Raw genomic sequence first — 23,632 nt, 5'->3', positions numbered from 1 at the left:
GACCAATTGACTAAGCAGGAGCTCTGTAGAAAAGGACCTGGGAGTTGTAATGGACTGAATATGAGACAGTGTTGCAAAGAAAGCTACAGCATACTGGGCTGCATTAATAGAAGCGCTGCCAGTAGATCAAGGAAAGTGATTATTTCTCTCTATTCAGCACTGGTGAGGCCACATCTGGAGTACTGTGTCCAGTTTTGGGCCCCCACTACAGAAAGGATGTGGACATATTGGAGAGAGTCCAGTGGAGAGCAGTGGAAATGGTTAGCGGGCTGGGGCACATGACTTCTGCGGAGAGGCTGAGGGAATTGGGGTTATTTAGTCTGCAGAAGAGAAGACTGAGAGGGGATTTAATAGCAGCCTTCAACTACCTGAAGGGGGGTTCCAAAGAGGATGGAGCTAGACTGTCCTCAGTGGTGGCAGATGACAGAACAAGGAGCAATGGTCTCAAATTGCAGCAAGGGAAGTTTATGTTAGATATCAGGAAAAGCTTTCTCACTAGGAGGGTAGGAAATCACTGGAACAGGTTACCCAGGACAGTTGTGCAATCTCCATCCTCAGAGGTTTTAAGACCTGGCTAGACAGAGCTCTGGCTGGGATGATCTATTAGGAGATGGTTCTGCTTTGAGCAGGGGGTTGAACTAGATGACCTCCTGAGGTTCCTCCCAACTCTAATGTTCTGTGATTCTATTATTCTATGATTATTACCTGTAGAGCAGGTGATTATGAGTGACAGAGGGGTCAGGTAAATTGCAATGAGCCATAAAACCATTGTCTGTGGTTAATCCTTTTTTGTGTCTGGTAGTTATGCATTTTTGTTCTCAGGCCTATTCTGAAAGTATTGTGCAAGTTTCCCTTGAGGGCAACAACCGTGAGGTCAAAGATGCAGTAGTTATTCTATAAAAAGTGATCTTCTTGTGTGCATACAGGAGCATATAAGGAAATGTGGAGAATAGAATGAAAGACTATTTGGGATTATAGGCAGGGGAGTATAAGGAAGTACAAGAAGGACAAGAAGAATCATAGACTGGTGAAAGGAATAAACTAGGCTTTATGCTCCATCTGTGGTGTGCTAGCCCTACAAAACCACACGGTTGTAAATCCACTCTAAGTGTCAGGATCTTCTGGCTGCTGTATGCTACACCAGAGTGGTAGAAAACAGGCCAGGTATTGGTGAGTGTCTATAAAAGTAAAGTAAAAAATGGTTTACAGTGGATTGTCCATATTTACAGAAAATTTAAACTAGCATTTGGCAACATTCTTTTTCAGGTTTCAGGTTTGGTCGTTCATATTAGCACCAAACTTTGGGGCAAACCATCCACACTAGAAGATAGGCGGGTGATCCAGGCTGACCTGGATAGGCTCAGCAAATGGGCGGACGAGAACCTGATGGTGTTTAACGCTGAAAAATGCAAGGTTCTCCACCTTGGGAAGAAAAACCTGCAGCATCCTTATAGGCTCAGCAGTGATATGTTGGCTAACACTACGGAAGAAAGAGACTTGGGCGTCATCATTGACCACGAGATGAACATGAGCCTGCAATGTGATGCTGCGGCTAGGAAAACGACCAAAATGCTGGCTTGCATCCATAGATGCTTCTCAAACAAATCTGGGGATGTCATTCTCCCCTTGTACTCAGCCTTGGTGAGGCCGCAGCTAGAGTACTGTGTCCAGTTTTGGGCCCCACAATTCAAAAAGGATGTGGAGAAGCTTGAGAGAGTCCAGAGAAGAGCCACGCACATGATCAGAGGCCAGGCAAACGGACCTTAAAACAACAGGCTGTGAGCCATGGGGCTCTTTAGCCTGGAAAATGGCAGGCTCAGGGGTGATCTGATGGCCACCTATAAGTTTATCAGGGGTGACCACCAGTACCTGGGGGAACATTTGCTCACCAGAGCGCCCCAAGGGATGATGAGGTTGAACCACTGTAAACTACTACAAGACCATTTCAGGCTGGACAAAAGGAAGAATTTCTTTACTGTCCGAGCCCTCACAATCTGGAACAGCCTGCCATCGGAGGTGGTTCAAGCACCTACACTGAACACCTTCAAGAATAAATTGGATGCTTATCTTGCTGGGATCCTATGACCCCAGCTGACTTCCTGCCCTTTGGGCGGGGGGCTGGACTCGGTGATCTTCTGAGGTCCCTTTCAGCCCTAATGTCTATGAAATCTATGAAATATTATATGAAAGTTTTTTTTAATTTAAAGAAATTCATGATTGAAGAGTTAAGGTTGTTGTAAGGTGTTTCAGCCCTCTAGTGACACCATGAGGAGGAAAGAAATTGTCTTTAAACTTTTGTTACGGTAGAAGCCCGCAAAAGTGAAAATGCCTTAAACGTAATCACATGATCACTGTATGAAGTTATTCCATGATAAAATTAATGCCTTCTGGCTACCCTAACTGTGCATATCATAACGTATCTGTATTTCTTTTAAATGTCCTGTATTTATGGTGCTTCTCCTGGCCATGTGTACAATATTTACATAATGTTCCCCTTTCAATTACAAATGCTCTCCCAGCGTTAATTGTATTGTAAAAGCTTTGTCTAATAAAGAGGTTGACCTTCTCTCTTCCACTGTGCTGCAGCTGTCTTAAGATGTTTCTCCTACAGGGTGCTTTTATACCTTCCCTTTGGGTGAGTTGATTGGTCTCCCGGCCTGGAGTGGCAAAATGAGGCTGCTGGGAACATTCATAGTATCATAGGGCTTAGGATCAAAAGGGACCTAAACAGATCATCAGGTCCAACCCCCTGCTCTGGTCAGGAACGGGTGCCGGGGTTATATCACCCCAGCCAAACATATGTTCAGCCTCCTCTTGAAGACATGGTAGAATCTTGCCGTGGCTGAAATTCACTGCAGGAGAGAGAAAGGGCTGAGCAGCTCATTTTCTCCCTACCCTGCTGCCATTTTTGAAAGAGTGCTACACACAGCAGTATTGATTTACCTCATAAGCAGAGAGAGGGATTCTGCCACCAAATCATTTGTGTATTCATTTGACTTCCTGTGCACACATGAGCTTTGTATGTTGACAGATTAGGCTCTGTCCACATCTTGCAAAATTATCTGCCTACTGAAGACAAACTTGGCCTTTGAGCTGTACAAACTGACATAAGTTGTGAACCTTAAAAGCTTTTTAATTCTTGCTTTCTGAGGCTTTCTTTTTTTACTGACAGTGAGTTTAATATTCCCTGGTACAGTGGCCTTCACTTGCACAAGTCCTTCCACCCCCAAAGTCCTCTTCCCTAATAAAGAAAATGTTCCGATGAAGGAGTACAGCAATAACATAGATTGCAACTGTATTATTAGGAGCAGAGACTGGCACTTAGAAGCAATTAAAACAGGCCAGCACCCATTTAATACTTCACATAGGACACAGAACATGAAGCAATTTCCCTTTTTAGGAGATATGAACCTCATTAAAACTGGCAAGTATGCTCTTCACCAGCACGCAGTTTTTTAGAGCCTAAATGAAAAAGGTGTTATTAACTGGGGCTTATGCTGCAGTAATTATGAGAGTGGTTTGAAAAGTGAACATCCACTAAAAATAAATTTCAAACAAGAATAAGTACAAAAGTTTTGTTTGCTGCTGCTTATGATTATTTTCTGCTACCACATTTTAAACTAAAGTTGCTTATTTGACTCTTCTCTTCTTTTTCAATTCCCTTAGATATTGGCAAATGTTATCATCTTCATCTGTGGAAATCTGGCAGGTGCTTATCATAAGCACCTCATGGAGCTTGCTTTACAGCAGACATATCAGGACACTTGTAACTGCATCAAGTCTCGCATCAAGTTAGAATTTGAGAAGCGGCAACAGGTAAAATCACTCTGACATCTAGGTCCATTCTGTTGTGTTCCCTGCTTACCAACAGATAACCCACTTCACCAGTGCAAGAAATCATGTTGATTAGGTTGCTCGAATCTTTGCAGGAAATTGCACAAAGTCTATTTAACGATGGTAGTCAGAATTCCATCTGAATGTAAAATGATTTTTTATTATTCCTGTTGTCATGTAAACTCTTTCTTCTGCAGTTATTTTGTGAAAAATGATTCGTGGTAATGGAAGGTGAAGGCATTGCATACGACCTGTGTTCAGCATTGTCATTTGTTTTCTCCTGATTGAATCAATTATATGATGTTGATCTGTGCTTTTGCAAATGATTGGCTCCCTACACCCAAGAGAAGGGGAATAAAATCTTACTGCATTTTCTTTAAAAAAAGATATTTCAGACTACAGATGAGTCAGGCAATGTATTTCTAAGGGTCAAGTATGATTACAAAGAGCTGGGGAATTTTATAATGAGAGTATCCATCATTTATTGTAACAGCTAAATAAAAGGCTGCTCTGATTGCTTTACTTAATTTTTTCAGTTTCTGTAGTGCCTATCACCCTGACAGATAGGCATTTCAGGTGCAAAAATTTAAAATGCAAATTAGTTCATCAAATACTAACCAAGAGAGATTCATTCTGCCCTGAAGGTCACCAGATTTAGACTCCTACAAACTATTAAAGGTTAGGTGTTCAAAAGAAGTGGACCCTTATCTGAAAATGCTCTGTTAGCAGACATGGTGCAATCAAGCAAATGTTTCTGTAACTAGTGTTTCCCACCTGATTGCAGCTTCTGTGACTTGCTAAGGTGAGAGTTGAAAATCTGGGTCAGTGACAATTCTGTGTCTGTGGCCAAGTGAATTAGCAATAAGTCACCATAGAGGAAGGCCAGTTTAGGGTATGAGAAATGTGCAGAGATGTAGCATAGGCATGTTGACTGCTATGCTGCAGCTGGCAGAATTGAACGTAGTCTTCTGGGTCTTCTTTTTATCCAAATAGCCTCCCATGGCCTTTGGGGTAGAAACAGATGTCACCAAGATGAAGTGGATCAGTTGTGGCAGGACATGTCCAGATCTGCTTTACTAGGTAAACACTGTTTAACCCTGAAAAATGCAAGGTCTTCCCCTTGGGAGGCAAAACCTGCAGCACCCTTATAGGCTCGGCAATGCTACACTAGCTAGCACTATGGAAGAAAGAGACTTGGGGGTCATCACTGACCACAAGATGAACATGAGCCTGCAATGCGATGCTGCAGCTAGTAAAGCGAGCAAAACGCTGGCTTGCATCTATAGAAGCTTGGGGCTCTTTAGCCTTGACAAGTGCAGGCCCAGGGGTGATCTGATGGCCACCTATAAGTTTATCGGGGTGACCACCAGTATCTAGGGGAACATTTGTTCACTAGAGCGCCCCAAGGGATGACGAGGCCGAACGGTTATAAACTCCAGCAAGACTATTTCAGGCTGGGCATAAGGAAAAATTTCTTTACTGTCTGAGCCCCCGAGGTCTGGAACAGCCTGCCATCAGAGGTGGTTCAAGCACTTACATTGAACACTTTCAAGAGTAAATTGGATGCTTATCTTGCTGGGATCCGATGACCCGAGCTGATTTCTGGCCCCTTGGGCAGGGGGCTGGACCCAATGATCTTCTAAGGTCCCTTCCAGCCCTAATGCCTATGAAGTCTATGGAGGTAAAACATGTCACCTTCTATCTGCATCAGGGCTACATATGTTTTGGGGCCTGATGCAGAATAAGGGGAGATGTGTTCTCCTTATCAGTGTAGTTTCTGCCTGCCTTGTTGTCCTGAGCTTCCTTGCCAGGACCCATTCTGACCCATTCCTCTGGGTGAAGCATGATTCAGCATGGGTCCCAGCAAGGAGGCACAGGAACTGGGGAGTTCCCAGTGCCCTGTGCCTCCACACCGGGACCTGTGTCAGGTTCTGCACTAACCCATGCTTCCCATGATCCTCTGCCAGGATGTGTGCTGATCCATGGCTCTGCATTAAGCACAGGTCATCCTAGAACCTGGAGTAGGTCTCATTGTGGAGGTCCAGGGCTCTGGGAATCATCCAGCTCCTGTGCTTCCCTGGGATGCATATCTTTAAGCAGGGAAAGCCCAAAGTTCCCCACTTCATGATATATACCTGGGAATAAACCCCTTCCTTGCCCCTTTGCCTTAGGGGCCCATGCTGGGCTGGCATCTGGCCACACCCCACCCCTGCTCCAGCTAGAGAACAGAGGAGCAAGGCCAGCCCTGCTCTCTGGAGCAGACAGCACAGCTCACCCCAGGGCTGCAAAGCATACTTAGAAGCTGGGGGACTCTGATTGAACTTAAACCAGAAAGGGGTCTGGGACAGAAGTTCCATTAACCAATTTGCCTTTAATCAATTAAGTCTGATACTGCATTCAACCAGGTTTATCTTAAATCAGTTTGGGCCATTTTGAGACTAGTTTATGTGCACTGAACTTTTGTTCTGTTAGAGGTTGAAACTAGTTTCTAATCACTAAAACCAGTTTATGTGTAACTTCTGTCCTTAGCCCTGGAGTCATTCAGCCAATGTAATTTATAGCAGGCCTCAGGGTTCTCTTGCTCATGTTAGTAGGAACCACACCTTTGCATCCTCTTTTGGCGCAACTGAGTGTCAAGGCTAGCACATTAAGAAAAGCAAACAAGCACAAAAGTACTCATCCAAGTAAAGCAGAAGGACCATAGTACCTAATTAAAACTGAACAGTGAAGAGCATTGGTGAGTAAGTACAAAGTCCATTAGTACAATGGAGCAAATCAACACATTGAAAGGCTAGGAAAAAAAATTGAAGTACAGTAGACATAGTTTTAGCTTTAGGTTTCTTTACATGTCCATTTTCTATTCAAGGATATCTGCCTTGTGTAAAAACACCAGTAAGCAATTTTAATTTCCCAGTACTTCTCCAGATATATCAGACAATAGATTACGAGGCTGGAAGGGAACAACTATGTATATTATGCCTGGTGCCTGATCAATGTTGCCAATAGGGGTTGTGTTGACAGTAGCTGGAGCCAAACAAAATTGAGAGGTATAAGTTGGCAAAAACAACAGCCTTTCATTTCAAAAGGTGTCATTTGTTATAGACCAATGAAGGAAAAATTACTTCATTTCTTATATTAGAGCTAAGCCTGTATTTTCATATGTCATCATGCAGTGCAGCTAGTATAGAGGCTTGTTATTAGGGCTCTGCTCTGGCTTGTACATGTATTTAACCTCCACCTTACCTGCTTTTTCAGCATCTTTATAGCCAATAAAAGATGGGCCAGTACAAATGATGAAATTGAATGGAATGTAACTTTAAAATTATATTCCTCTCTAACCACATTATGGTTTCTTTCCTTCCTCCCACCAACACCAAGACCACCACTATCTATTCCTCCCCTACCTCTGAGCCTCAGCAATCATGTTTCGTTTTCCCTCTCACTTAAATAACCTGTGTCACACTTGACAGTCTTTTCTGAATGAGAAGGAGAGAAAGAGGAAGTGCAGGTCTTAGTAGGCCCATCATTACTGCTTACTGCAGTGAATGGGGTGAGGTTATCAAGATATGAGAAATGATGAGCCATCAGTCTTTCCTTCCTACAGTTGGTGAACATGCTGTGTCTGCAGCATTGACAACCTGGGAGTGAAGGACTGATTTATTTGTGTCTTTTATTACCACCTATGTTGCTGAGATGATACAAAAAATGTTGTTCAGTGCTATTTTTCAATTAGCAAAATTAAATTCTAATGTGACATAATTGTAATGTTCAGCTACTGTAAGACCTGAGATGCGTTAAAACAGCAGGGAAGGTAATATTTTTGAAATGCACAACCAAATTGGATCAAAGCTAACCTTTGGCACCTGGAAAATGGTGGCATAATAATTAAAGAGCCTCATCCTGCACTATTAATCAACATTTAAAAATTACTTTATTGGAAGTTTTACAGGATGCATTTTTAAGTGTTTTGGGCTGTATATCATCTTTGCACTTGTGGACAATATGTCACCTAAAATAGCTGTTGGAAGGATATGCTGGTCTACAATTCATATTAGAAATCAATTGATATTTTTCCTTTAGTTTCCAAGAGACTTACAAAGCACACTTTTTAAAATGTCAATTGAATTCTACCAATAAATCAATTAGTTGAAAAGGCATTCTGCATTGTTGCCACTAAATGTTAATGGCAAGAAACATGGAGGTAAATGTTTTCAATTTTCAAATATTACCAAATTGCATTCATACTTGAGCAAATGTGTAAAGAAGGTGAAAGTTCCTCTAGGTATCCATTACACACAGAGAAATAGGCCTGCATTTTATCTGCAGTACTGTCCACTCTGAATCATAGACTGACCAGAGAAACCTAATGGATCATCTTGTGCATGATTGAGAAAACCTGCTGACTTCTGTTCTTTCTTGGACATTAGAGTGGCTGTTAGTTTTTGGTCATTTACAGGGCATTGGGAGTGTTCACATGCCCACAGGAATTCTATTCCTGGATATGTAGACACGTACACACCAATGACTATGTGCAACTATGTAGTCATACAGACTAACAACAAAGTAAGCTCAGCCCCTTCCCAAATAGCTAAGTGGCACTCACCTGGGAAGCCAGTAGGATATTCAACCTGGGTCTCTGACTTCTGAGAACAGTACTCTACCTGTCCTTCTGCCATACCATGGACAGCCGTTCTTTATCCTACCGGTGCTCAGTCTGCAGGGCCATGTCATCTAACCCATGGTGCTGCTTACAGGTCCAGAAATCTGGTGCAAGGAAGCAACAGGAGAAATAACTGTTGCAGCTTCCAGAGCCACAGCTATTAAAACTGAAATGTTCTCCTGCCAGTAAATTTTGAAGCCATGCAATTCATGCTACCACTGCCCTCTTCCCCCACCTAAATTTCTGAGCCAGTGGGGAGTCCCACAAGCCAAATGACATGACCTGATATTCTGGAACATACTCATCAACTGACCCCACATGCCAACCCCATGTTGGATCCAGCCCAAAGACTGACTCTGGCCCCACAGGGCCAAAAAGCTGAGTACCTCTGCTCTAACATGTTTCCTGGCCTCTTTTTAAAGCTGTCCCCTCAGGCAGCCCCCAAAGGGAAATGTGTGGAAGATACATGGGGCAAGAGGGGCAAAACAAGCTCTAGGCATGTAGCTCAGGGAGGGACCCCTAGACCTAGATTGGGCACATGCTCCCCATAAGGAAAAAAAAGCTTCCCTCCTGCATTGTTATTCAACCTTTTTTTTTTTCTTCCTAAGGGCTATGTTAGTGAGTCAGGTTTAGAAGGTGCTGGAGAAGAGTAATGCTTGATCTGTGGTATGCTGGTTTAAGTGCTGTATTGGGAACTCAGATGCACCCAGTTTCAAAGCCACTTTGATGGAGAAGTGGCTATCATAATCTACTGGGGGCTGTTATGCTTAGTTGGTAGAGCCAGAAGTAGAACTGGGGATTGCAGGGGGTTAGAAACCAAGAGTCAGGAACAAAATACTAAGCCAGGGGACCAACTAGAATCAGGAGTCAGGAAGCAAGCCAAGGTCAAGCCAAAGTTTGGAATCTGAAGGGTTGGATGCATGCTGGGGCAGAAGCTGGAGAAGTTACCAGGACAAGAGTTGCCCAAGTTGTGGAGACCAGTAAGTTGTGCAGAAAGTCTCAGAAGCTGGAGGAGTTCCTTAAAAGCAGCCTCAGAACCAGCCAGAGATAAGGAGCTGGGGGTCGGCTGGCTCTGATTAGTTTATTAAGTGTAGCTGACACAGTTACAAGAACTGCAGGATAGAAGCCTGACCTAGCTGACCTAGTTACACGGGCTGTAGGTCAAAAGCCATACAGGGGCCTAGAATCCAGGGTAGCTAACATCTCAGGTGAGTGTCCCAACCATGCAGTCATAGCAGCAAAAAAAGGGATGGACACCCATGTACATACCTTCCTTCCTAGTCCCTACATACCTTCCTTCCTAGTCCCTATGCTAAATCTGGTAGTCATGGGTCTTGGCCACCTCCAATATCAGGCATCTAAGAAAGCTATGTGTCCACAATGATGTGCGTAAGTGGTATTGCCATGACTGCACATACTCTGTATGCACAACTGTACAGTAGTGCATAGTCATCCATGTGTATGGGGCTACTCATCTAGGAACAGAATTCTTCTGGGCACCTAAATACCCAAAGTGCCATATAGAAAATGAAGAAAGGACCACTTAGATGACTAGGAAAGGTTAGAATGTCAGCCTTAGTTTCCTCTCTGTATCTGCCATCCTCTCCCTGCCTACATCCCCTGCCCACCATCTCCCAACTTCTTTATCTTTAGTCCTCATTGAATCCATCAATGGCTACAGTGTGGAGTCTAGGCTAATGGACTGTCTTGATAGTAAGTAAGAGGCAGTTGTGAGGAACAGAAAATGGAATTACACAGTAGGAATGGATGTATTTGCTGGAGCCCATTAGACTTAGAAGTTTGCTTGGTGGAATGGATAGCATCCTGCTAAAGTATGTTATTAGCCTGCCATATTGTATTCTTTGCCAGTCATGGTTATGTTAACAGTGGATTTAGTTTCACTAGAAATCTGCTAGGAAAATCATTATTTTATACTTCTTCTCAAAGGTATCATTCAAAATACAGAACTATTGCCTGTCCCTATGTGTCCATTCTAGTTTTTCTTTTCCATTTTCTTAATAAATGTAAAAAGGAAATGTGAAATTACCCTCACCTCTAACTTACATAACTTTACTACAGCCTGTGCATTTCATATAGCCTTTTATAAAACTATTTGTCTCACTGGTACACACTCGCTGACAATATGCAGGGGTAATGAATCTTTAACGCTATGTTAGATTTTGACATTGACAAGTAGTTAACATAATTACTCTTCTAGCTCTTTGCTGCTGCTTTGCGTTAGGAGACACAGAAAAAATATTTTGAGAAATTCTTACTGTATAGTGGGGAGATGGTTTGTAGGAAGGTTGACATTAGTGGGTTCTCTCAATACCAGCTTTAAAGAGGAGGCAGGATAATGATGGGTTTAGAAGTAGAGCTTTCAAGCAATGGATTTAAGTGAATGAGATCTCAAATCATTGAGTGGGATTTTAGATGCCTCACTGAAACACACTGAAGCGATACCATTCATTACAAGAATTGAAAGACTTCATAAATTGCCTGAAAATGAACTAAAAATGAAGAAGCCTCATTCTAGTTATTGAGACTCTGAAAGTGCTAGTGATCAGTGGAACACTTGACACAATAATATGTGAAACCAATACATAAAATAAATAAAATAAAGTTAAATTAGTGCATAAAAGATTTGCATGAAAATATATTTTTTCAGTGAGTTCTTGTTTTTGTTTTTCACTGCTGCTTATTCCTTCACAAGTCATTAACTACTGTTTATAGCATGCCAATTGATAAGAAAGCATGAAGACATCAAGTTAGGGAGGAACAATAGGAAGAAATTAACCCTTAGACTCTGATTTTAATGATAGTAAAAGCAACTAAAAATGAACATCATGCTGGTCTTTTCAATCTCTGTCTGTCCTCTCTGCACAAGCATGCATGCATGCATTTGCACGTGTCAGTGATACATTAGAAAGGTATCAGTCACCATGCTGGCCACATGCTACTATAAGAACTTCAAGAGAGAAAAATATTCCAGGGTTAAAGTCTCCATTCCTCAGGCACAGCTCATTTTTCAAAGGAAATATGGCAAACATGCATGCATACAGAATGGTGTGCCAGAAAGAATGAATAAAATCTCCTGCTGGACCATTTTGATTCTCATCATTATAGGAAAAGGCAAGTTAAAAACATATCTTGTGTTTTGCTGGAACATAGTTTTACAGGTTTCCCTTGCTTTATGCTGTACATGTGTTCCTGGAAAATGGCACATAATTCGAATTCACTTTACAATGTAACAAATAGGGATACGTTCCAAGACCTCAGCTGTGCTGACCCCCAGACCCATTTCTACCACTTTCACAAGACAATTTTGGTACTCACCAACAGCAGACTGTATGCACAAGCACAGGGCGCTATCATAATGGGGATGGAAACTACAGAAACGTGTCGCAGACAATGAGCAAGGAGCACAGAGCCTCACAGGAGACTGTATTTTCATGTGTGTCACTCCCACAATGCACCACACAGAGCAGCTGACTGCAGGCTTCCACCACACCAGTCGCATAAGAATGAATTTACCTGACATATAACGAACTGTTGGTATAAAAAAGGTCATCGCATAAGAGCAAATTTGCACACAGAGAACCTGCATTAAGCAAGGGAAACCTGTACCTGGTCTCAGTCTGGGTTCTGTTAGAAAGGTTTTTCATAACTTCATTGCATATGAATTTGATTCAAACCCTAGGTTACTAAAAACAAAAATTCAAAGAGATATGAAGAGCTCTTTCAGAACAAACCAGAATTAAAAACAAACAAACAAAAAACTGTCTAGGAGATTTTTCAGTATGTAAAATTCAATAATATTACTTCATCTATAAGAAAAAATACTTAAGGAATTTTTAACAGCATTTATAAGCACTATGAGTATCTTTGACATGCTCGCCAGCTAACATATATATTTTAAACCACACTGACCTCCCTACTTGGCTCACTCTGATTCAGCTAGAAATCCAAATGGGGAAATTATCCAGAAAACTGTCACAGTATTTGAAGGATGTGTTCATTGTGATGACTGAGTTGAATAGAAAGTTCCACATCCAGTGAACAAGAGGCAAACAAACAAATACAAAACAGAAAGAGAGAGGTGAGGCATGGTTCAAAATGATTCAGTTTATTACCTTCCTTACAGCACTGTAATTGTGCCGGGTATTTCTGGATATGAAAGTTATACTGACTGCTTTTGCCATTGCTCTGTCATTGCTTGCACTAATGATAATGCTGCTAGAATTTATGCACATGGATGTTTGACATTGTTGTAACTAACTGTGGTAATTAATATATAGGGCTGGATGATTTCTTCTTTTTGTTCTTTCTTGCTTTCCTTTTTTTGACTACGTTATTTGGCAAAGAAAAGCAGTTACATTTCTAGACAAAACAGTTTGTACACGTATTGTTGAAATCTCTAAATGACTGTGTTTGGGGGAAAAGTCATACAGCAAGAAAAAGGGAAAAGAAAAATTCCCCTTTAACACAAGGGCTGTGTACAGATGGACAGTCAAGAAGCCCAAGGTTGAATCGATTCAGTCTTAGCAAGTTAGTCTAGATGCAGAGATTAAACTGAGAAACAGCTTGATACACATTTACTTTTGATTCAGGAAATGCAGCCATATGCCTGCAGTGGCTCAGGCCAGAAGCTGTGGGGGAGGAGAGGAGCTAGAGCACACTGCTCTGGCCACATTGCCAGCATGGGCTGTGTGTTCTCTCCCACTTCGTGCTGCCCCCAGGGTGTCTGGGATTTGCAGGCCGGAATCACAGAAAGAGGACTCTGCAAGATTGCTCATCACTCCTCTTTCTGCTTCCAGGTGACTGGGATTTGTAGTCCATAGTCACAGCCGTAAGGTACAGTAAATTTAGCAGGGCAGAGTAGCTCTGTACTTGGGGAAAGGTGGGTTTAACCCCCCTCCCTGACTTCAGCCCCCAGCCAGGGTTTGCCTGGGGGCGGCAGTCCTGTGACTTCCTAAGTTAAGAGTCTGTGATGGGGGCCCTTGTCAGAGGCCTTTTGTAAGTCCAGATATACTAAGTCAGCTGGATCACCCTGATCTACCTGTTTATTGACACACTCAAAGAACTGTAGTAGGTTGGTGAGGCATCATTTCTCTTTGACAAAGCCATATTGATTTCTCCCTAGCAAGTGAATGTTGATTCATGTGCTGAATAATTCTTTATTATTGTTCAGCACATGGATGAATTTTGCAGGAACAGAAGTTAGGCTCACTGGGTTTTAGTTCCTGGGGCCCCCTCTTCTTTAAATATGGGAGTCACATTGATAACCAGTCAGTCCTCTGGAACTGAAGAACTGAGACAGTCTTTAGTGACAGCTTGCATACTACAGTTAAGAGCTCAGCAGTTTCTGATATGACTTCCTTCAGGACCCTAGGGTGAATGCCATCAGGTCCTGGTGATTTGATTCTGCTTAGTTTATCAGTTTCCTCTATGACTTCATCTATTAAAACTGCAATTTGGGTCAGCTCCAGTGAGTTGTCCCTAAAGAGAAATGGATTTGGTGAGGGAATCTCTCTAACATTTTCCACAGTGAAGACAGATGCAAAGAATACATTTAGTTTCTCAATTTCTCTGTCATCCTTTAGCACCCGTTTTACACCCTGATCACACGAAGGCCCAAAACTACACCATTAATATTTATAAGTAGTATGAGTAGACATCTGGATTGGCCTTCACTGAACTCAATGGGTCAGGCCACCAAACTCAGATTTATTGTTTTAGGTCTACACAAGGAAAAATATGCCACTGTACTAGATCTACTCAGTAGTGTTTTTGAAGTTGTTTTCAAATAACTGCAACACTGAAAAGCATTTTAATTTGAAATAAAAGGCCAGATTCTGGATCGCAAGGTGGCAGCAAGTATGAAAGAAATGCCACTAAGCTGTTACTGTTGCATATTGTTGTTATATAATCCTTGGGTTTTTTTGGAAATGGGAAGCCTCACTTCAACTGCTTTTGACTTAGAGGTCTAAAGGATACATTTTTAAACTTCAGTAACAGTATGCTTTTAATATTTGTATAATTTACAAAAGTGCTTTGTTTGCTTTGCTCAACATCCAGTTGCACATCATCTTTGATCAAAGATGAAAAATAAATGCTTTCAGACCAAATGGTGGTTTTAAGTTAGGGTCTTTTTTGGGTAAGAATGGCATGCAACAGGACACAAACATTAATGCTGTATAGTTGTGCAAGCAAAACTGTGTTGGTAGAGTAAATGTGTTGTTTGCTAAAGGGGGTGTTTTGAAAACCCGTTTCTTTCTGGTGTGTATTTCAGGCATATCCTCTGTGAATTTTGAGAAAAACATTGTTGTCATCCACCCACCTCTTTATACAAGGTTAAATCAGTAGCCAGTTCATGCATTTGGCAACCTGTGTATAATGTAGATTACAGAAATCATATCTTTTTTCCTGCAGAGCTTTTGTGTGTTGAGTGTTGTTTTGCTTACTGATTAGTTAGTGGGTTCGAGTGCTGAATAGCTGAACTCTTGATAGGTAACTAACACCTGCTGATTTAGCAAAGGAAAGTAAGTAGGCAAATATCAGCAAATAGATTTATTGTGGTAGATCTGAGCAGGCCTATTTTTCTACATTATAAAATCCCCTGAGTTTTCAGTGGTCATGTAATTTAGATCAGTAAAGCACTGGAGCATCCTAATTTAACATGCTCTCCGCCTTGCTTTTATTTGACCATAGCAGGACATGAAGTATATATATATGTGAGTGATTCCAAACAAAGAACATGAAATGAAAAGGCAGGAGTATCCCTTTGAATAAAGTCATGTCTCTTTCTCATTATTAAATGAAGATATGTCTCCATCAACAAAGAAGCTCCCAGCTAGAGGAAAACAACCCTGAGCTGCTGTTAGTCCCTGCTGTGTACACTAGATACTGTTTACAGAAACACAGCATCAGATATAATAACTGGAATCAATTTTACTTTTTAAAGTTGTTATTGCTATTACTGACAGCAAGCTAATGTTCAGTTTGCATGGTCACCAGTTAAACATTACAGATAGTTTTGAAAATTGTGCACTCTATATTTGTTTATAAATATATATTGTTGCTTCATTAAGCGTGCATTGCCCTGAAGGATTTACCAACATACTTCCTTGGTACATTTAACATGATTGATAATACAGCATCACTTTAAAAGACATTCTTTCCCAGAATGATCAGTTCCCCACTGAATGATTTTGAAATAGGTGTGTATAACACCTCTCTATTTTTGTTTAATCTGAGTTGTTGTGTTTTTATTCTATACCTGTACAGTAGCTCTCATTTTCATTTATGGCTGCATCTTCACATACATCATCTGCATGCAGAGAAATTTTTATGGGAAGGATCCTGCTGTAATGTGCATCAGAGGTAGAGCACCGTATCAAATGCAGCATGCCAAAGAACATTTCTCCACACATTGAACACTGTTTCTGGAGTGTATCAGAGTTGGGGACCAAGATGTGGTAAAAAGTGTAAGGGACTGAAAATTAATAGCTTGAAGTCAGCGTGCCTAGCACAGCACAACACTAATTGCGATGAAAGTATGATCTGGAATTGGTTCTGTCACAGTCACCATGCTGTGCACACCAATATTGTACCAAGGGCAGAAAGTAAATCCTTCTTAGAAAATTGAATAGAATGTCACACAGTAGAAGCTGTACTGCAAACCAGTGTTTTTAACACTATAATCTTTCTTGCCTTCCCCCCTCCAACTTACCAATATCAGTAATTCAGTGTCAGTGAACCAAAGGGTCACACACAGTGCTTATGTGCCTGATGGGATTGAGGCATTTCAGTGCCCTCTCTGCTCTTGTTTGTTCAGTCTGACAGTCTCTAACTTCTTGTTCCTATGATAAAATATGGTCCCGTCTTATTTCCCTCACATGAATTTGTAGTTTGCAGTTTTTTAAAGCCTGACCTTGGCCGGGGTGGGGGGGGAGCCATAATGCCCCCTTGTGGCCATGCAGTTCCATCCCTGCTCAGACTCCTTAGGTACCCTCCCTTTCCACTCTCACCTGCCACGCTTTTGTTGATATGGTTTGGTTATGAAAAAGAGAAGCTGCCCCAGTGTCCCTAAGCGAGCCCTTGTGTATTGCTCATTGGTGAGTCCCTCCTGAACCCAGCTGATCCCCATCCTGTTCCTCAAATATTAAGGGGCTCTCCTGGCCTGTCTGTGCCGTCTCCTGAGTACCTGTCACCTTAAGGGCTATTCATGGCTTCCATCTGCTCCTTCAGCCATGCCCATGCCTCACAGATGTTTTTGGTCAGTCACTCATCAGCCCCCTCCTTAGGCTTCTCTGCACTTGTTGGGGACTTGACCTTCCCGGTTTCCTCCTTTTTCCTCTTGCTGGCCTCCTTAGCCTAGCCCCACTGTGCTGGACCTTCCTACTGGGCCCCTGGCTCTGTTTCCTGCCCCTTCTCAGGCACTGGGCCTTCATGTTTTCAGAGTTCAGAGCACCTCACTCATTTCTCCAGGTTCAGAATGTAACCCCTCTGGCTTCCATCAGTCTGCATTTTGAGCTCTGACCCCTGGCCAGGCTCACCCCTGTGCCTTCAGGCAGTTCCTTGTAGATTAACTACATTGAACCTTCCAGGCACCCCACTGTGGCCTTCTCATCTCCCCTTGTAGCCACTCCTGGTCCATCAGCTTAAACCTTAAATCAAAATGCAGGCTCACTCACTATAACTAAAACTATCCTTACACTGGGTCTGAACATAAGCACCAGCTCACTGGCTGCACAATGAAACTCCCTCCCCATACAAGGTCATATCTCCCTGCAAGCCATCAGTGCTTTACTTGCAGTTCCCAGAACAGCTCAGGTATCAGCCAGTCAGTCCCTCTCCAGTAGCTGTTTTGCTCAGTCTGCAGGGCCAGACTGACTGCCTGGTCTCAGGCAGTGTTTTTATGGGTGTTTATAGGCATGCTCTGGGAGGCAGGGAAGCGGTGCTTTAATTAGCACAGTTCCAAGAGCTGCGCTAATTAAAAGCATCCAGAATGTTACATTTATCAACATTCCTGCACTGAAAAATGGCAGCAGGGTGCTTTTAACTAGAGCTCATCAAATGAGCTTTAAAGCGCCCTGCTGCCATTTTTCAGCACAGGGACACTGATACTCTAGACATGGGAGTCTGTTGGAGCACAGTAGTTACCGCACTCCAGCAGACTTGATTCATTACACCATGTCAGAGCAGCCACCCTGCATGTGTATAGGAGCTGTATAGCTAGGTACAGACATTACACATAAACTGGTTTAAGTTATCAGAAACTGGTTTAAACCTGTAACAGAACATAAGTTCAGTGCACCTAAATCAGTTTTAAAATGGCTCAACCTGGTTTAAGATAAACCAGGTTGAATGTCGTATCAGACTTAACTTATTTGGGTCAAACCAATTTATGCAGTGTCTGCCACAGACCCATTGCTGGTTTAAGTTAAACCAGAGTCCCACAACATCTCAGATGCTTTGCAGCCCTGGGCTGTGCTGTCTGCTCCAAAGAGTAGGACTGGCCCCACCCCTCTGCTCCCCAGCCAGAGCTCCAGCAGAGACTGCAGGCACAGTAGGGTCTGCCTGGGTTCCTCCTTCCTCCTCCCCTCCCATTTGCTGTTCGCTTCTCAAGCAGGGATCCCCCACTCCCACCCTCCCATCTCCCATAGCACAGACATTAGGCATGTGGTATGCTAGATAATGCTGTGTGTGTGTCTGTGTATGTGTCTCCAATTTCACTGGGACAGGCAGACAGAATAGTGTCCACTTAAGGCTTTTTGGAGCTAATCAACAGGTCAGCTGGTAATGTCCCTTCTTTTCTTCCTTGGAAAAAGCTGTTTAAGAAGAGCTTGAACTAATTAGAGAGGCTTTTGTTGTTGATGGCCTAATAAACACTGTGTTATCAGCTCCTTGCTCGTCCCCTCGCCTGTCAGGTTTGCAGACAGTATGAAGAATCAGGGACAGGGAAACTGAAAAGCTCAGTGCTAGCCTGGGGCTCAGGGCTGGCAACACTCCCACCTATTGAGCAGCAAGTGGGGAAAAGCCTGGGACAGTACAGACAGTGTGGGGGTTTAAACCCCTTCCTAATCAGAGCATCCTGCTGAGGCCTGGCCATGTCCCCCCTCAGCTTAGCACTGTAGAAGAGGGTGCTGCTCTAGCACCCCCCAGCTTCTAGCCTGAGTCACTGCAGGCATGTGCCTGAATTTCTTCAGTCCAGAGGGAATGTCTGTACAGTTGCAAACTGTTTCAATTTAGGCAGGTTAGACTAACCTGCAAAGATTTAATCAGTTCAGGCTCAGGCTTTTTGAATGTCTATCCCTAGCCAATGTGCCTTCTGAGGCCTGGCCCTTCTGGTCAGATGACTGTACAGCCACACACTGGTGTTCCCCTTCTGAGCCCAATAACCAGTCCGCTTTCCCTGCTAGGGCTTAACTCAGGTGCCTGCAACCCTTTGCTTCTGGGTCACCTAGATGCCTGCCCTGGCATAGCTCTGCCCCTATTTTCTGGGAGAGTTACTTCCCCTAGGGTCTGTCCATTCCTTGGCAGTTAGCCTGTTTTCTAGCTGCCAGCTCAGTCTCCTCCAGTTTCTTCTTGAAGTAACAGGAGCCCTCTGGCCCCTGTTGCACTGACATGGGACATCATCTTTATGCATTTCTAATGTATGTTCTTCTTCTGAGCTTGGTTCCTGCCATAGTGTTTTTAGCAGAAGAACATGAAACCTTGTAGTTTGGAAATGTGGGAGTCTTGAGTCCCTTCTGAAATGAGAAGTGTTCAGTCATGTCAAAAAGGTCTTGGAAAAATACTCCGAACTTGTCTTAAATCACCATGATTTGAAATTACCGTCTACTCTTCCTTAAGGGTTGGATGGGGAGAGTGAAACTATCATGCCAAAGCTACTGGTGGGAAATGCGAATGCTGTGAAGTTCTTTGCAATTTTAGTAAAATGTCTTTACATTCCAAATATTTTTGGAAAGAGGGCAGTGGTTATTTATAAAGTGTAAGTGAGCAAAAAGACATTTAAGGTACTCTGTTGGCAACAGCATGGAAGCAACAGTGTTGTTAGGCATCTTTTGGCAATGACTGTACACTCATTACTCCATTATCCAAAACGATTTTTCCCCACTCTTTAAATAGCCTTATTCTCTTGAGAGAGCCTCATTATACGTACTCAAACTCTATCTCCAGTTTTTATTCCTGCTTAATTGCAACTGTACTGTTCACTGACTTCAGTGAAATTTGGAGGTTTTACCATTCCACTGGGAAGTGCAAAAAAATTGCATTTTAATGGCTATTCTTTTCCTGCCATCACAAAGGTCAATCACTGACACATTATTCTAGTCTCAGCAAATAAAAATGATCTCGGTATAATATTATCAAATACATATCAGTCATTTGTAGCCAGAAGGAAGGTGACATTGCAAGTGAGATGAAACTGAGAAGTATTAAGAAAATGGATTTATTTTCCATTATCAGCTCAGGTACATCTTAAGAACAAAATACTCCCTAGAATGTGCTAGCTGTTCCATTTTTCACAAGATTATAACCCTTTCAGACTTTTCTGGTATAGTGAACATTTCAAATATGCTTTTTCCTTTGCTGCTTGCAGTTTGTCTGGAGGAGATTGTCTCCATCCATTGGTGATTCTTCATAGTACTACCTGTACATGCAGATCAAGCTGCATATTAGGAAAATAGAACTGACATACATAATCTTCTTGATTTTTAGGAAAAATTGTGTGATGATAAAGGTTGTGTCCAGAGGCAGCTATTCAGAATGCCTGTTCATTATGGCTGCTTGCAGATGTTAAAAACCCAAACAATCCACACTTTACTGGAAGAAGCAGTGCATTCCTTCAACCTGACTCTGCAGCGTCTGTATAGATCAGGTGCTTCAGCAGGGCTTTTGGGCACTTTTAAAGCTGATTCAATCAGCAATTAGATAAAAGTGTCAAAAAAGCCCCATTAAAGCACTTGATCTATACGGACATCAGGAGAGCCAGGTCCAACTAACACTTTGCATCTTCTGGGCATGTGCTGGGCTAGGCACAGGAGTGTGCCAAGTTTAAGGTAAAGTGTTTTTGTTTTTTTTAATATCTGCAAGCGGCCAACCGCTTGGGGGATGCAGAGTGATGGGGCAAGTTCCTTGAACAGCAGAAGTTTGACAGATTTGGTACTCCAGGCCAGTGAGGGCCAAGTTTTTTGGTAGTCATGCCTCAAATAAGCCTTGCACCCTGCCCAGCCCCTTCCCCTGCCCTGTCAGCTGCTCTGCTTTCTGCTCCCTTCCCTGCGCTTCCCAGTCTGCTATGTGCCACACACAGAGACTGCCCATGTCATGGGTTGGCCACCCCTGCTCTAGGCATTTATATGCAAGTCAACCATTGTGCTTAACATTTTTGTCACAATTTGTGACTCATAGATCCTGCATACCATGTACTTCATGGCAGGGATCACCAGGGGAGACATGATTGTTATCCTGTAAATGCTCTGTTTAGAGAAATCCTGCTTCCCAGGGCAGCATAGGCCACAGAGGACAATCATCTTTTGCCTCTGACCCAAACCATGGGGATTATGCTTGCAGAAGTAACTTGCGCTTTCTTTGAAGAACTGGAGTCACAAGGAAAGAAAGAAGGAAAGGAAGAAATGTTATGCCCATCATACCTGAAGGTTCTTCCTGCCCTTATTCCAGGAAGAAAAAAAACCCATTCCAGATGGCTACGTGCTTTTCTTCAGCTTTGTGGTGTGCTGCCTCGCTGGTGGCAGCTCCAAAGTACATTGTAGGGATAGGGCTTTTTACATTTTGAAAAGCTGTAGGCGTATCTCCCATACTGCCACAGTACTTCATTGTTAGAGGGAGAACGATGATCACTAGAAGCCCAGTAATGTACATGGAGGCACTATTATTCTTTTGTATTTTGGCGCAAATAGCTTGGCAAACAGGTTCTACCAATCTCTGTCACACACAGCAGTACAAACACCCCACATCCTGAAAAAAGATGTTACTTTCCAAACTAAGGGCATCATATGGAGGGAAATGAGCAATCTTGTCACTACCCAGGGAAGCAGCTTCGATTAAACCTTTTTTTTCTGTTTTTTTGTAGATCATATCTGCAATGATTTATTATACCTGACACTCTGGTAAAATTGATGAGACGTGCTGGATAGGAAAAAAAACATAGTAAACACAGTGTAAAATAGGAACAAAGGAGAGAAAGGGACCACTTCAGTCATTGGATCCGGTCCATGCACTCTCTGAAAACCACATAATAGGCAGGGAATCCAAAGGGATCTAAAAGAATATTCTTTTGCAGTCTTCTGCATATAGTGCAGTACAACCCTCCATCTTCCCTGCCCCCATAAAAGAACCACAATATAGGGTACCAAAGCCAAAAGCCTCAAGAACTTCAGTGTAAATATAGCATGCAACAGGGAAAGAGCAGGAGAAGCTGAAAGGGTTACCTATGTTTAGGGCCTCATGCTACAGGAGAAGGGAAAACAAAACATTCCCTGCAAATCTGATCTGGTGACAAATTCCTCCAAAACCTGAAATTTGGTGACTGACATTAGCAAAAAATATGTACCAGGCATTGGAAAGGTTTCTCAGTGCCCCATAAGAGCACCCTATTGAATCTCCCACCTCATCTCTAGTTTTAGCTAATTTTGCAACAGGTCAAAGGAAGAGCTGGTATGGGAGAACAGGAGGAAACCTGAAGCCAGGTGATGCATGTGGGAGTGGAAATATTTTTTCCAGGCTGCTCCAGGTGACCAGCAGAAGCCCTGAAGCATAAACATATTTGATTAAATACAGTATAACTGAATGCAATATAAACATGTAATCAAATCTGAAAAAAGGAAGATGATCACAGGAAGGAAACATTACTCAGACAGTGCCATTATCCTTTAGTCATCACAACTACTTACATAAACTTCAGAATTCCCTTTAATTTAAATTAAAGCATGCTTTTAAAGGACATCAGAATCTCTTCAAAAACTCCAAAGCATTGCAAGCCTACTACCCTATAGCAAAAAACACCTTATTGCAATTAAACATCTTCATAATAATTATATAGTATTACCCGATACTGGGACATTATATGGCCCAGTGCATTCTGAACTACTGGATTCTTTTGGGTCACTGCTCTTTTCAATGAGTACCTCCTTAAGTGATCAAAATGCAACAACACTCTTCTTGTTTTTGTTACTGTGTTCCTGGTTAAATGTTCCTCTGTTCTGACCTCCTGCGTGATACAAGCTGTGTTAATTCACCTAGAAATGCCTCCGGTTATGTCAAGTCGTATAACTTGAGTTTAAAACCTCTTTTAGGCTATAGGCACAAGAAAGGGTTAACCTATGGCATATTAAGCTGTGAGGATTTGAGAAAGCTGAAAGCATGTGATACAACCCCTTAAAACAATATAACCCTCCCTGGAATCAGGGGCCATTTTCTCATGTTCTCAAATATCTGCTTTTCAACACATACCCATTACCCACCTCGTTTGTACAAAGCTGTCAAGGGTTTAGCTTATTCCAGGTTTATACCTGTTCTTACCTCCTACCTATTTGATGAACCTAATATTTCTTCTGTGTCCCCCCTTTTTTTAAAAAGGGCTTTTTATGTTAAATCTTTTAAATGTAAATTCACAAGTAAAGGTGTGTTTATTGCAATGATTCTCTGTAGCTTTGATTTGAAAAAATGTGTTAGCAGAAGTAATGACCTTACTGGAGCTGTTGATTGTGGTTCTATGTCCAGAGTAATTTTCGTAGGTTAAACTGCCTCAACAGTGATATGTTAAACTTCCTCAGTGGTGATGTGGTTCTTATGAACATTTTGAAGAATCTTTGAATGTGCAATGTTGTGACCTCTGACCTTTGCATTTTTAAAAGCTTTTTTAAAAATCAAACTCCTGGAAAATGGCTGAAATTAGTGATTAAATCTAGTCCATTTCTGAGTCAACTGAATATACCTGACCTCATAGATATCATAGATTCCATAGACATTAGGGCTGGAAGGGACCTCGGGAGATCATCGAGTCCAGCCCCCTGCCCAAAGGGCAGGAAGTCAGCTGGGGTCATAGGATCCCAGCAAGATAAGCATCTAATTTACTCTTGAAGGTGTTCAATGTAGGCGCTTGAACCACCTCCG

At 42.4% G+C, this 23,632-nt stretch overlaps 1 protein-coding gene across 3 annotated transcripts in view; it reads left to right on the top strand.

The window, feature by feature from the left end:
- Nucleotides 1-23,632, top strand: part of ADCY2 (adenylate cyclase 2) — a 404,271-nt gene that overhangs the window by 201,242 nt on the left and 179,397 nt on the right. For all 3 annotated transcript variants that reach the window (XM_090039146.1, XM_090039147.1, XM_090039145.1), the window contains one exon: nt 3,667-3,816. In XM_090039146.1, the coding sequence (XP_089895272.1) occupies nt 3,667-3,816 (150 nt within the window). The remainder of the gene's footprint in view (nt 1-3,666; nt 3,817-23,632) is intronic.

This window comes from Crocodylus siamensis, chromosome 3, assembly GCF_052110815.1.
Source record: "Crocodylus siamensis isolate JL-2025a chromosome 3, ASM5211081v1, whole genome shotgun sequence".
Classification (NCBI taxonomy): Eukaryota; Metazoa; Chordata; order Crocodylia; family Crocodylidae; genus Crocodylus; species Crocodylus siamensis.
This window is presented reverse-complemented; position numbering and strand designations above follow the sequence as displayed.